The 14,318-nt window shown below is 34.6% G+C and overlaps 1 protein-coding gene across 1 annotated transcript in view; it reads left to right on the forward strand.

The window, feature by feature from the left end:
- The window catches only part of LOC150096445 (tRNA (uracil-5-)-methyltransferase homolog B-like), a 261,744-nt gene that overhangs the window by 91,498 nt on the left and 155,928 nt on the right, over positions 1-14,318 (forward strand). The window contains exon 7 of the mRNA XM_090409068.1: positions 12,681-12,827. Coding sequence (XP_090265194.1) covers positions 12,681-12,827 — 147 coding nt within the window. The remainder of the gene's footprint in view (positions 1-12,680; positions 12,828-14,318) is intronic.

A 14,318-nucleotide genomic window follows, 5' to 3' on the forward strand; every position in this document is an offset into this window, starting at 1 on the left:
TTATGCATATATACTTAATTATTCCTAGTAAAACTTATCTGAATCAGGAGCACTTCAAATCGCGTCCCCAGCGCTTGGCTCACTAGCGCCCTCTCTAATTTTATTGTTTTTATTAGTAGTATTTGGATTTAAATTCAGTGCATTGGTATTTTTTTTCATTCTCCTTTATTTACAGCTAATTAGTTGTATAATTGCTTTTTTGAAGTGCCTTTTTATGGTAAATAAAGAAATTTCCACGAAACTTCTCATTCTTAAGATGAAAGTGCAGGTGGCTATTTTGAATCTGATTCGCTGAATAACAGATAAGTTTCCTGTTGTCAGAGACGCATTTTCTTGTGTAATTCTTAGTTGAACTTTAGTTGTTGACAACTAAGGTTATCATATTTCTGAAAGTGACATACTTTCTAGCTTCTCCATAATTACAATAAGTATGCTTCAGTACCAGTAGCACATTCCGTGCATTTGAAAGAACGATACAAAAATTTAGCCTTCATTCTCAACAAACTTAAGTACAATGATCATGGATGGACAGTTGCTATGATCTTAAAGTCATATCTATGATTTTGGGACAACAAAGAGGATACACCAAATATCCATGTTTTTTTTTTTTGTGCGTGTGGGACAGCCAAGATCAAGAGCAACATTGGATCAAGAAGAAATGGCCAGAAAGAATCACATTAGAACCTGGAAGCAAAAATGTGTTACACAAAATTTTGGCTGCTCTGGAAAAAATCCTTTTACCCCTACTTCACATAAAGCTAGGTTTGATGAAGCAATTTGTCAAGACTTTGTTGAAAGGAGAGTGTTTTAAATACATCTGTGCAAAATTTCCAGGATTATCTAGAGCAAAATTGAAAGAAAGTATTTTTATCAGTCCGGAAGGAAACTTATGAAGGATAAACTGTTTGAAGAAAAAATGGCAACTGTTGAAAAAGAAGTGTGGAAAGCTTTGAAAAAGGTGGTGACCAAATTTTTAGGAAATTACAACGACCAACTATAAAAATGATTGTGGAAGACATGCTACAGAAATTCAAGGATTTGGGATGCGCCATGAGCTTAAAAGTGCACTTTCTCAACTCTCATTTAAACTACTTTCCTGAGAATCTGGGAACTGTCAGTGAAGAGCAATCCACCAAGACATCAAGGAGATGGAAAGAAGGTACAGCAATCCCTCAATTTGTGTGCCTAATGTGTTCTTTAAAACAGGTGCATTAATCAAAAATGCACTAATCGAGTATAATAACCAATGGAAAAAAGTATAATTCGTTCCTCAAATTTCTTTTTTTATCCTTGATTTTTTTAATAAAAGAATTAGGGTATGTCTCAGGGCCTAGTTAAAGGAAAACTATGAAGCTGAAATACAATAAAACATATTCAAAATATAAATCTATTATTCTAGCAGGCATTCTGTTTCTTTTTTTTCAAACAACTGCCTCTTCTGCAAATTTTCCTGCTTCTCTTCACAAGGGCCAGTCTCTAAGCATTGCTACTTAACAGTTTCGGTTACACAAAAAATATTTTAAATTTTTTCTGTGAAATCTCTTTGGGCTTGTCAGTGATTAAATTTTCTTTATATTCTTCAGGATCTTCCCACTAGCATGTCGGAATCACTCAGTTTATCACAATGAGATTTAATTAGCTTAGATTCATTTGAAAAACCTCTAAAATCATTGCACAATGTGGAAAAATGTGCTTTCAAATGGATTGCATATTGTTAGCAGTAATTTCATTCGACTTTGCGACTTTATAACCAGGCTGAGATTTCTCTGATTTAGCCAGAAAAGTCTTAGAAGGCATTGGCTTGCAAAAAAAAAAAGGCCAATTTCATTGCCATTAAATATTTGTTGGTCACAATAACCCCCTTCTTATACAAATTTTCTCCAAATCTCTGGATAATTTGCTGCCACCTCCTTATCGGCACTTGCAGCTTCGCCTGTGATTAGAACATTATGTAGTCTATTTCTCAAACCACCCAGCACTAATGCGGAATTCTTCTTTTCCATCATTGATCGCCCTTTTTTTCAAGGTGGCAAACAGACTGAATGCTTTTGATTTAATAAGGTCAGTTCTTAGCAGGATCCGTTTTTGATTACAATCTTCGATCTGTATAAAAAGAAGTCTCTCTAATTCAATCATTATAATACTTTGTATTCAGCAGCTTTGCTTAAAATTGATCTTATAATTGATTCACCCATTTTTGTGTTCTAGTCTTATCTTTGCTCTGGACTCGCCTTGTTCACTTTCTTTATTATTTCAAGTTTTTCTTCCAATGAGGTTACATTTCAAATCATTTTCACACTTTCACTATTTTGCTCACTAATTCTTTTACTCACGATGAAAGGTTGGGAAAATAATTAAAAAAAAAAAAACATAAGGAAAATAATTGCAAAGGAGATATGAGATATGATTAGGAAAATGCTATGTAATTAGCAGACAACATAAATTTTGACAGTAAAAATTTGGAACATAGTATACATAACATACATGGAAGTAGTGTAGTATGCCATTAAAAATAACTTTGTAAAATGTTTTAAGTCAGTAACTAAATTATTTCATTTTGGTGAGTGATTTTTTTACAATAGTTAGATATAAAAAATGTATAGATAGAAAATTTTTTAAATCTGTAACATTTAAAATATATGTCAGCGTATAAGACGACTCTCAAATACTACAGAAAACCCCTCAAAATCATAGGTCGTCTTTTACGTCGAGTATAAAAAGGGAAGCTTAATTTCTTGGATGAACATTTCGGTACAATACATCCTTAGATAAGAAAATAGGCAGTGTTTATAAACAAATCAGATTAATTTTTTGTTACATAAATTATTTAAAATATTACAATAGAATTAAAAACAAATAATAATTATTAACCTCAATTTTTATGGTAATTTTCTTCATCATCTGTTGAAAATAGTTCTTCAGATTCATTGTTTAAGCAATCATCATATGGATCCCAGTTCGAATCTGGTGAATTGATTTCATTTTCATCGTCATCAGTATACCACAACAGATCATCTTCCATACCATTCATAAGATTAGAGATACCACACTTTTTAAATCATTTTATTACAGTCTCTACTTTTACTTTATTCTGTAAACGTTTTGTTTATATTGTTTATTTTTGGCACTGGTTGTAATATTAGGTTATGGTTCTCTATATATTAACATTATTATACATTGCGCCTTTGTAACCTCTACTGTATCTATTTGTATACTGTGATTTATTATTAGGGGTGCTTAAAGGTCAAAGCTGTATAACTGAGAGGAGACTTCCACATAGCCATTAAAGGAATGCGGAGAACCGACTAGGCTTCTGACCTAAGGTCCAATCCTTACTTTCTTGTGGTGCACCCTGTTGAGTATCTACCTGGTAACTGAACGAACGAGGATGGGCTGGCAATTTGGGATTTAGCCAACAAAATTGTATTCTTATTCGTTAAACCAAAATAAAAAATGATGGTACAACATGACAAAATTTCATGCAGGCTGGGGCGTGGCCCGGTTAAACAAGGCCCCCATTGTTTTCACCAGGGAACCAGGACAAACAGCGAAAAGTCAGCTACTGGAACAAATCTGAAAACATACCCAAACTCAACATCACCAGAGTGAAAGATTGGTACTGTCAACATAAGAAGCCTGAATGGCAAAGAAATGGAGCTAGCTGAGGAATTAGATAAGTACCAGATCGACATAATAGGGATGACTGAAACAAAAAAGACAAAAACTGGTGAGATCTTCCTGAGCAATAAATATAAAATGTTATATTCAGGAAATGACAACCAAGGAAAAGAAGGAGTAGCCATAGTATTCAACAATAAATACAAGGCTCATCTTCTTGAATGGCAGGCAGTGTCAAGTAGAGTGATTTGGGCAAATATCAGAATGGGGAATGGGAAAATGAGACTTATTTGTGCCTATGGTCCCACAGAAGTTTCTACTAAAGTAGAAGTGTGGGAATTTTTTGATGCTTTAGAGAAAGCAACTGACACAATGAAAAAGGAAAAGTTGATCCTTGTTGGGGATCTAAATAGCAAAGTAGGAAATGATTGTCAGATATACAAAAATATTTTGGGAAAATTTGGAGAAAAGAGCAAAGCTAATAATAATGGCAAATACCTGTTGGATTTCTGCTCAGGACTGGTTATTACTAACACCATGTTCCAATATAAAAATGTGCACAAATTCACATGGAGAGAAGAAGAAAAGAATAAGAAAAGTCTCATTGACTGTGTTATTGTTGATAGTGATGTTTTCTCCCTGTTGCAGGACACCAGAGTGTACAGAGGATTTGAAATTGGAAGTGATTGCTATTTAGTCTTGAGCAGGATAAAATTGAATTTCATATTGAAAAGAATAATATGTAAGAAAGTTTTAAAGTGAATAAAAGTTGAGCAGCCCTCAGATGTGAACTGTAGACTAAAATACACAAAGGTTATTGAAGAAAAAATGAAAGAGTTTGAGAACAGGAACCAAACCTTAGATATTCAGTGGCAAGCCTTGAAGAATACCCTGATTGATTCAGCTAGAGAGGCATGTGGTGAAGTTGTCTGCAAGGATAGAAAAATTAGAACTCCATGGTGGACGCAGGAAGTTAAAGTGGCAGTGAAGGAAAAGAAGAAAGCATATCAAAAGTTCCTGGCAAATAAGTGAGCTTGTGCTCTTATAGAATGCGGAGACAAATGTAAGAAAGCTAAACAGTGTGTAAAACTAGCTAAACAAAAGTCATGGGAGGATTTGCAAGAACATAGAAAATAAATATCAAGAAGGTGATAAGATATTCTGGAGGCTGTTGAAGAAGCTTAGAATGGAGGAAAGAGTGCTGTAAAAGGCATTAGAGATGATAAAGGTGACATGAAAACAGGAGAAAAAGATATACTAGAAGTATGGCGTAATTACTTTGAAAATTTCCTAATGAAACAAGCAGTGATGACAGCACAGTGATAAAAAACACTGACCAGGCATGCAGTCAGGAATACATATCCATACTGGAAGGAGAAAAAGCCATCAAAGGCTTGAAATGTGGAAAGGCAGCAGCAGGAGTAGACGATATTCAACAAGAAATGCTGAAGTATGGTGGTATAAAAGTCTTACAGTGGCTGCACTGCATAGTTCAGAATGCCTGGACAGAGGGACGAATTCCCAATGATTTTAGTACAGCTCTCATAGTACCTATATATAAAACTGAATGTGAGAATTACAGAGGTATATCCCTACTGAGCGTTTCTGGTAAGATATATGCAAGTGTACTTGAGAAGCAGTTGAGAAGAATTGTGGAAGAAAAGCTTGATGAAGAACAAGCTGGATTCAGGTTAAATAGAGGCTGTCAGGATCAGATCTTCACTTTATGACAAATAGTGGAGAAATCATGGGAATATAACAAAGATCTAATAGAAAGGAGGATGGTATATCCCTTTATGTTTTAATAGCTGGGTATGAAACTCGGATCGAAATGCATCAAAATCCATACAGTTTCGTACCGAAAAAAAATATCGGCAGGCCAAAGTGTAAATGATCACTTGGGTAATACAACACCAGGGCAACTCCATGCAAATGTGGAGCAATCTCCCTCACTAACTTTAATTTTCTCTCATAATGTAAAAGCCAGCTCCTAAGTGATGTATGTATTGTTTTACATTATGAGAAGAGGTCACTACCCAGACCAGTTTCAACCTTTTTTTTGAGGTCTCATCAGTGAGTAGGTAGACCTGGATTATCAAGGTTTTAAGTGAACATGAAGTTACATACCTCTACTATCATATATTTGATGAGACCTCAAAAAAGGTTGAAACCAGTCTAGGTAGTGACCTCTTCTCATAATGTAAAACAATATATATACATATCTTAGGAGCTGGATTTTACATTATGAGAGAATATTAAAGTAGGTGAGGGAGCTTGCTCCACCTTTGCACGGAGTTGCCATGGTGTTGTACTACCCAAGTTATCATTTACACTTGGGCCTGCCGATAGTTTTTTCGGCATGAAACTCTATGGATTTAGATCCGAGTTTCGTACCCAGATAGTAAATCCCTTTATGTTTTAATAGCTGGTAACTATCCCCCTTTATATGAACATATTCGCCGGTAAAATAGCCTTTCGGCTTATTAAATTAGTAAATAACAAATATCTCTATTTAAGTTTTGTCGATTTGGAAAAGGCATATGACAAGGTGCCAAGAGAGAAGCTATTCAATACACTACAGTTATATGGTGTCAATGGGGCATTATATCCAGCAATACTTAGTCTTTATTTGAGTTGTAAGTCAGCAGTTAGAATTGAAGGAAGTACAGGAAGATGGTTTAATGTTAAATCTGGTGTGAGACAAGGATGTACATTATCCCCTCTGTTATTCATTATCTATATGGATCACATTATGAAGGAAAGTGGTATTATACATGATATCAAAATTAGAGTTGTTAATGTCAGCTCTTTGCTTTGTGTGGACGATATTATACTTCTAAATAAATCCGCTACAAGTCTGCAAGATTCTCTGACTAAATTGAATAACTGTTGTAATAGATATAGTATGAAGGTTAGCATTAAAAAGACAAAGACAATGAAAATAGGTAGAATTGTTGAAAATGTCAACTGTGTTGTGAACGGGGAACCTGTGGAACAAGTAAAACATTTCAGCTACTTAGGCACGATTTTTAATGAAGATGGTAAATTAAATATGGAAATAGACAATGGAATCAACAAAGCTGGTATAGTAGGAAGTCAATTGAATAAATTCACATCGAATAAGAGATAAATTAGTGGGAACACTAAATTAGCAGTATAAAGGACAGTGTTCAAACCAGTTTTAACTTATGGATCTGAAAGCTGGGTCAGAAGTAAAACACTTGACCAAAGACTAGAGGCCGCAGATATGAGAGTCCTGATAAAGATTATAGGCATGAACAGATGGCGTCAATGGCAATATCGTATTAAAAACGAGGATATTAGGAAAGCACTTGACATTGTTAGCATCCAGGAATGCGTTAGCAGAGCTAATCTCAGGTGGTGTGGTGACGTAACCAGAATGGGTGAGGAAAGATTAGCAAAACGAGTGTTTATTGCCAAGTTGGCAGGAAAACGACCCAGAGGAAGATCAAGATATAGGTGGATTGATACGGTACAACGTGCCTTAGACGATAGAAATATAAGATCTGATAATGTTGGAGTCTTGACAAGTAACAGACTGATTTGGAGGAAAATTGTAGATAGGAAGTTAGTAATGATGTAAATTTTTCATGTAGTACTATCATATCCTGTACACCCCTTTCGGGTACATTGCAGGAATTTGATGATGATGATGATGATTTATTATTATTATACCTTACTTCTATATCTCTATTCTTTCATTAATCTTAGTTAATCCTCCTTTTAACTTTATCTTTTCCTTTCATATACTCTGTTAACTTTCATCTCTTTTGCTCTACCTTCAGTATTCCTTCCTTATACCGGAGATCTCTAGAAATTTATTTAGATTAAAGACTGCACCAGTACATGTCTCCTTGCTGCATAAGAAATATCAATATTTCCAGTAAAGTTCGCTTTTTATACTAAGGCCATTCTCAATATTTATTCACAGTTGTGGCTAACTCATAACTTTAATTTGTACCTAATTTTATACTTCCCGCTCACAGGATCGTGTTTATTTAGAACAGTACATTGCATAAGAGATCAAGTGGCACACTTTGTAAATAAAACAAACATGTTTATTTATGCTGAAACATTATACAAATTGTATACTAATGAAATGCTATTTGTTACTCCTTTCTAAGTTAAACACTTTAGAGCAAACTTTCTTTAGGACATTTTCTTAAGCATGCAACAAAATACCAGTGACACAAGTAATTAAGCAATTAAATTAAATAACTATCAGCCCATTCACAATATATCATCATCATCAAATTCCTGCCATGTACACTCAAGGGGTGTACAGGTATTAATAGTACTACATGAAAAAAATTACATCATTACTAACTTCCTATCTACAATTTTCCTCCAAATCAGTCTGTTACTTGTCAAGACTTCAACATTATCAGATCTTATATTTCTATCGGCTAAGGCACTTTGCACCATATTAATCCACCTATATTTTAGTCTTTCTCTGGGTCGTTTTGCTGCCAACCTGGCAGAGAACACTTGTTTTGCTAATCTTTCTTTGCCCATTCTGTTTAAGTGACCATACTACCTAAGATTAGCTCTGCTAACACATTCCTGGATGTTTGCAATGTCAAGTTGTTTCCTAATATCCTCGTTTTTAATATGATATTGCCATTGATGCGATCTGTTCACGCCTATAATCTTTATCAGGACTCTCATATCTGTGGTCTCTAGTCTATGGTCAAGTGTTTTACTTCTGACCCAGCTCTCAGATCTATAAGTTAAAACTGGTTTGAACACTGTCCTTTATACAGCTAATTTAGTGTTCTCACTAATTTCTCTTTTATTCCATATGAATTTATTCAATTGACTTCCTACCATACCAGCTTTGTTGATGCTATTGTCTATTTCGATATTTAATTTACCATCTTCACTAAAAATCGTGCCTAAGTAGCTGAAATGTTTTACTTATTCCGCAGGTTCCCCGTTCACAACACAGTTGACATTTTCAACAATTCTACCTATTTTCATCGTCTTTGTCTTTTTAATGCTGACCTTCATATCATATCTATTACAACAGTTATTCAATTTAGTCAGAGAATCTTGCAGACTTGTAGCGGATTTATTTAGAAGTATAACATCATCTGCATAAAGCAAAGAGCTGACATTAACATCTCCAATTTTGATATCCTGTTTAATACTACTTTCCTTCATAATGTGATCCATATAGATAATGAATAATAGAGGGGATAATGTACATCCTTGTCTCACACCAGATTTAACATTAAACCAACTTCCTGTACTTCCTTCAATTCTAACTGCCAACTTACAACTCAAATAAAGACTAAGTATTGCTTGATATAATGCCCCATTGACACCATATAATTGTAGCGTATTGAATAGCTTCTCTCTTGGCACCTTGCCATATGCCTTTTACAAATCGACAAAACGTAAATACAGATGTCTGTTATATTCCCATGCTTTCTCGACTATTTGACGTAAAGTGAAGATCTGATCCTGACAGCCTCTATTTGGCCCGAATCCAGCTTGTTCATCACCAAGCTTTTCTTCCACAATTCTACTCAACCGTTTTTCTAGTATACTTGCATAGATCTTGCGAGGAACACTCAGTAGGGAAATACCTCTATTCTCACATTCAGTTTTATTTCTCTTTTTATATATGGGTACTATGAGAGCTCTACTCCAATCATTGGGAATTCATCCCTCTCTCCAGGCTTTCTGAACTATGCAGTGCAGCCACTGTAAGACTCTTATACCACATACTTAAGCATTTCTGGTCAAATATCATCTTCTCCTGCTGCCTTTCCACATTTTAAGCCTTTGATGGCTTTTTTCTACTTCAAGTATGGATATGTATTCGTGACTGTATGCCTGGTCAGTTTTTTTTACCATTGTGCTGTCATCACTGCCAAAGTAATTACTAAATACTTCAAGGATATCTTTTTCTCCCATTTTCATGTCACCTTTATCATCTCTAACTCCTTTTACAGCACTCTTTCATCCATTCCTAAGCTTCTTCAACAACCTCTAGAATATTTTGCCACATTCTTGATATTTATTTTCTATATTCTTGCCAAAGTCCTCCCATGACTTTTGTTCAGCTAGTTTTACACAGTGTTTAGCATTCTTGCATTTGTCTCTGTATTCTCTAAAGAGCACAAGCTGAATTATTTGACAGGAACTTTTGATATGCTTACTTCATTTCCTTCACTGCCTTTAACTTCCTGTGTCCACCATGGAGTTCTAATTTTTTTATCCTTGCAGACAATCTCACTACATGCCTCTCTGGCAGAATCAATCAATATTTTCTTCAGAGTTTGCCACTGAATCTGCAAGGTTTGATTCCTGTTCTCAAACTCTTTCATTTTTTTTCTATAATCTTTGTGTATTTTAGTCTACAGTTCACATCTGAGAGCTGCTTAACTTTTATTCACTTTAAAACTTTCTTACATGTTATTCTTTTCAATATGAAATTCAATTTTGTCCTGCTCAAGACTAAATAGTGATCACTTCCAATTTCACATCCTCTGTACACTCTGGTGTCCTGCAACAGGGAGAAAACATCACTATCAACAATAACACAGTCAATGAGACTTTTCTTATTCCTTGCCTCTTCTCTCCATGTGAATTTGTGCACATTTTTACGTTGGAACATGGTGTTAGTAATAACCAGTCCATGTCCTGAGCAGAAATCCAACAGATATTTGCCATTATTATTAGCTTTGCTCTTTTCTCCAAATTTTCCCAAAATATTTTTGTATATCTGACAATCATTTCCTACTCTGCTATTTAGATCCCCAACAAGGGCCAAGTTTTCATGTTTCATTGTGTTAGTTGCTTTTTCTAAAGCCTCAAAAAAATTCCTCCACTTCTACCTTATTAGAACCTTCTGTGAGACCATAGGCACAAATAAGTTTCATTTTCCAGTTCCCCATTCTCATATTTGCCCACATCACTCTACTTGAAACTGACTGCCATTCAAGAAAGATCATCCTTGTATTTTGTGTTGAATACTATGGCCACTCCTTCTTTTCCTTGGTTGTCATTTCCTGAATATAACATTTTGTATTTATTGCTCAGAAAGATCTCACCAGTTTTGTCTTTTTTGTTGCAGTCACCCCTATTATGTCGATCTAGTACTTATCTAATTCCTCAGCTAGCTCCATTTCTTTGCCATTCAGGCTTCATATGTTTACAGTATCGATCTTTAACTGTGGTGATGTTCAGTTGGGATGTTTTTTCAAATTTGTTCCAGTAGCTGACTTTTCGCTGTTCGCCCTGGTTTCTTGGCAAAAACAACGGGGGGCCTTGTTTAACTGGGCAACGCACCAGCTGGCATGAAATTCTGTTATGTTGTACCATCATTTTTTATTTTGGTTTAACCAATAAGAATACAATTTGATCGGCTAAATCCCAAATTGCTAGTCCATCCTCGTTCGTTCAGTATCCAAGTAGATACCCAACAGGGTGTACCATGAGAATGTGAGGATTGGACATTAGGTTAGAAGCCCTGGTTGGTTCTCCGCATTCCTTTAAAGGCTATGTGGAGGTCTCCTCTCAGTTATACAGCTTTGACCCTTAAATATCAAATAAAATTTGATATTTATGAAAAATCTCATCCGTATTAATCTGGTAATTACCATTTACCAACTTATGCATCGCAATCATATTCCTCTCTTCCTTCTATCTATTATGCTCTGTAATTTTCATTCTCTCAATGTCCTAATATTCCACATTCTCGAGACCAGAAACTGACGTAGTCGATCGTCTCTGAATGCTCTCCAATAACTCATCACCCTTTTGAAAATCAGGTGACCAAATCTGTGCACAGTAATCCATATGAGGCCTGATCAAAACCTTGTACAAATTGAATCATAGCATATTTACTTGTGTATACATCAATGTTCTCCTGTATGAGTGTAATGGAGAACACATCATTCCATAGCCTGCTGTGTTGTCCTCAAGTCCCTATCCATCATCACCCTCAGATCTTTCATCTTCTCCACCTTGTCTAAAATATTCCTGCCAATCCTATACTCTGCATCCCATCTTTGCCTCTCAAAATTTGAAACTTTACACTTTGCCACATGTAACTTACATCCTCACACACATAATCGCCCATTTAGACGATCTATTTAGATTCTCTTGCAAAGCTGCAACATCTGCTCTACTTCTCATAACTTTCCCAAACTTTGCATCATCTGCAAACAATTGTATATCACCATTTAAGCACTTTTCATTATCATTTACATACAAATTAAACAGCAATGGCCTCAAAACAAATCCATGGGGCACACCACTAGTGACTTTCCTCTTCTGGGATATCACCCCCCCCCCCATTCACAACCTGTTGATACCTATCAGAATCCAATCTCCAATCTAGTGCACTATCTACTATCCAATCCCGTCTTTTCCAATTTAACTACTAGTTTGTCATGTGGCAATCTGTTGAAAGCCTTTGTGAAATCTAAATATACTACTATATATGCATCCCTCCCTTGTCCTCTATTCATATTTATAATTTTGTGTTGCCAAATTTTTCTACTATGAAGTGATCCATTGGCAATGGAAATTAATAGTTTGAGAAATGACAGTATATATCATAAATCGTAATGAATCATAATACAGATGACCTGGTAAATTGGGATCAGTGACAAATATTTGTAATTATTGCAGAATAATTTGAGGATGATTAAACTGAAGTAAGGAATCTAATGAATATGCATATTGTTCAAAATCAACACTTTTTGGTGGCATTTTGGTTATATTCAAATGCTCTAGTTTATTAATTAAATTTTAAACTTTGAATTTGGTAATGAAATAAAATAGTGTGGACTGATTCAAACTATAATGGAATTATACGCAATCAAATTTTGGCTCTAATAATTTACATTAAAAGTAGCCATAACTTGCTGCAATACTTCCTTAAATGTCAATGTCATGAAGATGTAGAAAATTATGGCAAGATTTTTTTTTTTTTTATTTAAAAAAAAAAACATACTTTTTGAAATGATTGTGCATTTGTTATGTTGTGTTTTTTTAAAGTGAAGTCATTTCTTTCTGTATTATAGACATTCCAAGAACACATACAGCAGTCTTCTCTTCCTGCTTGTATTCATTTTGATGATGGTGGCCATTGGAGAAATTTGATTGTTCGTTCAAATCTGCAAGGCGATCTCATGGCTATTGTTGTTTTTCACCCACAAAATATGACAAAGGTATAAATTAAAGAAGAAAAATTTAAATCATGTACTTGATAATGAAAAAAAATACATCTAGATCAACTTCATAATATTCCTGATCTGTAGAGGGAGGAGGCAGTATACAAGATACTATGATAGTAATACATGAAAAGATTACATCATCACTAACTTCTGTATGATAGTATATAAGTTTTAATGTTGGTCAAATTCCATATTGGAGTAAAGCTCTCATTGTTTGCATTAAAAAGTTATAAAATGGAATTTGATAATTATAGAGGAATTTCTCTTCTAAATGTTCCTGATAAGATTTTTGCAAACATACTTGAGGAAAGGCATTAACTGTGAAAGGGGAAATTTGGAGAAGAATATGGCCAAATAGGAGTTATCAAGATCAGATTTTTACTTTATACATGAGAAATCATAGGAATATAAAAAGAATCTGTATGAAAATTTTATAGATCTGCAAAATGCATATGGTAAGGTACCACAAGAGAAAAACTGTTCAAAATGTTACAATTAATTATGTCAAAAAATGTCTGACATTTACCTTCTGGGATGTACAGAATATTATTGTTGTTATTATTTATATGAGTACTTCAAGAATTCAAAAGACTCATTGTGGGAGACCAACTCTATTCCTTAACACAATTCCTATCATACATCTCATTAAACCTATTTACTGTTGGGACACTCACAACTACCTTTGGCAATCTATTCCACTCATTCACTTCACCACTCTCCAAGTAAAGAACATAGTTAGTCCACCCTTACCACACTCTTAGACAACTTAATCAAACTGTTACGATAGTACTACATGAAAAGGTTACATCATTACTAACTTCCCGTTGACAATTTTTCTCCAAATTAGTCTGTTATCTATCAGGACTTGGATCTTGGATTTTGGTCTTCTAAGGCACTTCTACTGTATCGATTATCTAGATCTTGGACTTCCTCTGGGTCTTTTTTTCTGCTATCCTTGTGAAGAACATTTGTTTTGCTAAATATTTATTCCTATTCTGTTTAAGTGACCATTGCATCTGAGATTAGCTCTGATAACACTTTCCTGAATGCTAACAATGTCACGTTCTTTCCTAATATACTCATTTTTAATATGATACTACCATTGATGTTCACTCTCCTAAACTTTCTCAGAACTCTCATATTTGTAGTCTCCAGTCTTTGATCAAGTGTTTTATTTTTCATCCAGCTCACAGATCCAAAATTGGTTTGAGCACTGTATTGTATACAGCTAATTTAATGTTTTGACTTAATTTCTCTCTGATTCCATTATAAATTTATGCAGACCTTCCACCATTCAAGCTTTGCTAATTCTTTGTATATTTATTTATTTATTTTGCTGTCTTCACTAAATATTGTCCCTAAATAGCTGAAATGTCCTACTTGTTCATAGGTTCTCCATTCAGAATGCAGTTGATGTTTTCAATGTTTCTGCCTATTTTTATAGTCTTTACTGCTGATTTTCATACCAAATTTATTTCAGTCGTT

Source organism: Typopeltis vanoorti, chromosome 19, assembly GCF_054136105.1.
Source record: "Typopeltis vanoorti isolate ZY-2024b chromosome 19, IOZ_Tvanoo_1.0, whole genome shotgun sequence".
Classification (NCBI taxonomy): Eukaryota; Metazoa; Arthropoda; class Arachnida; order Uropygi; family Thelyphonidae; genus Typopeltis; species Typopeltis vanoorti.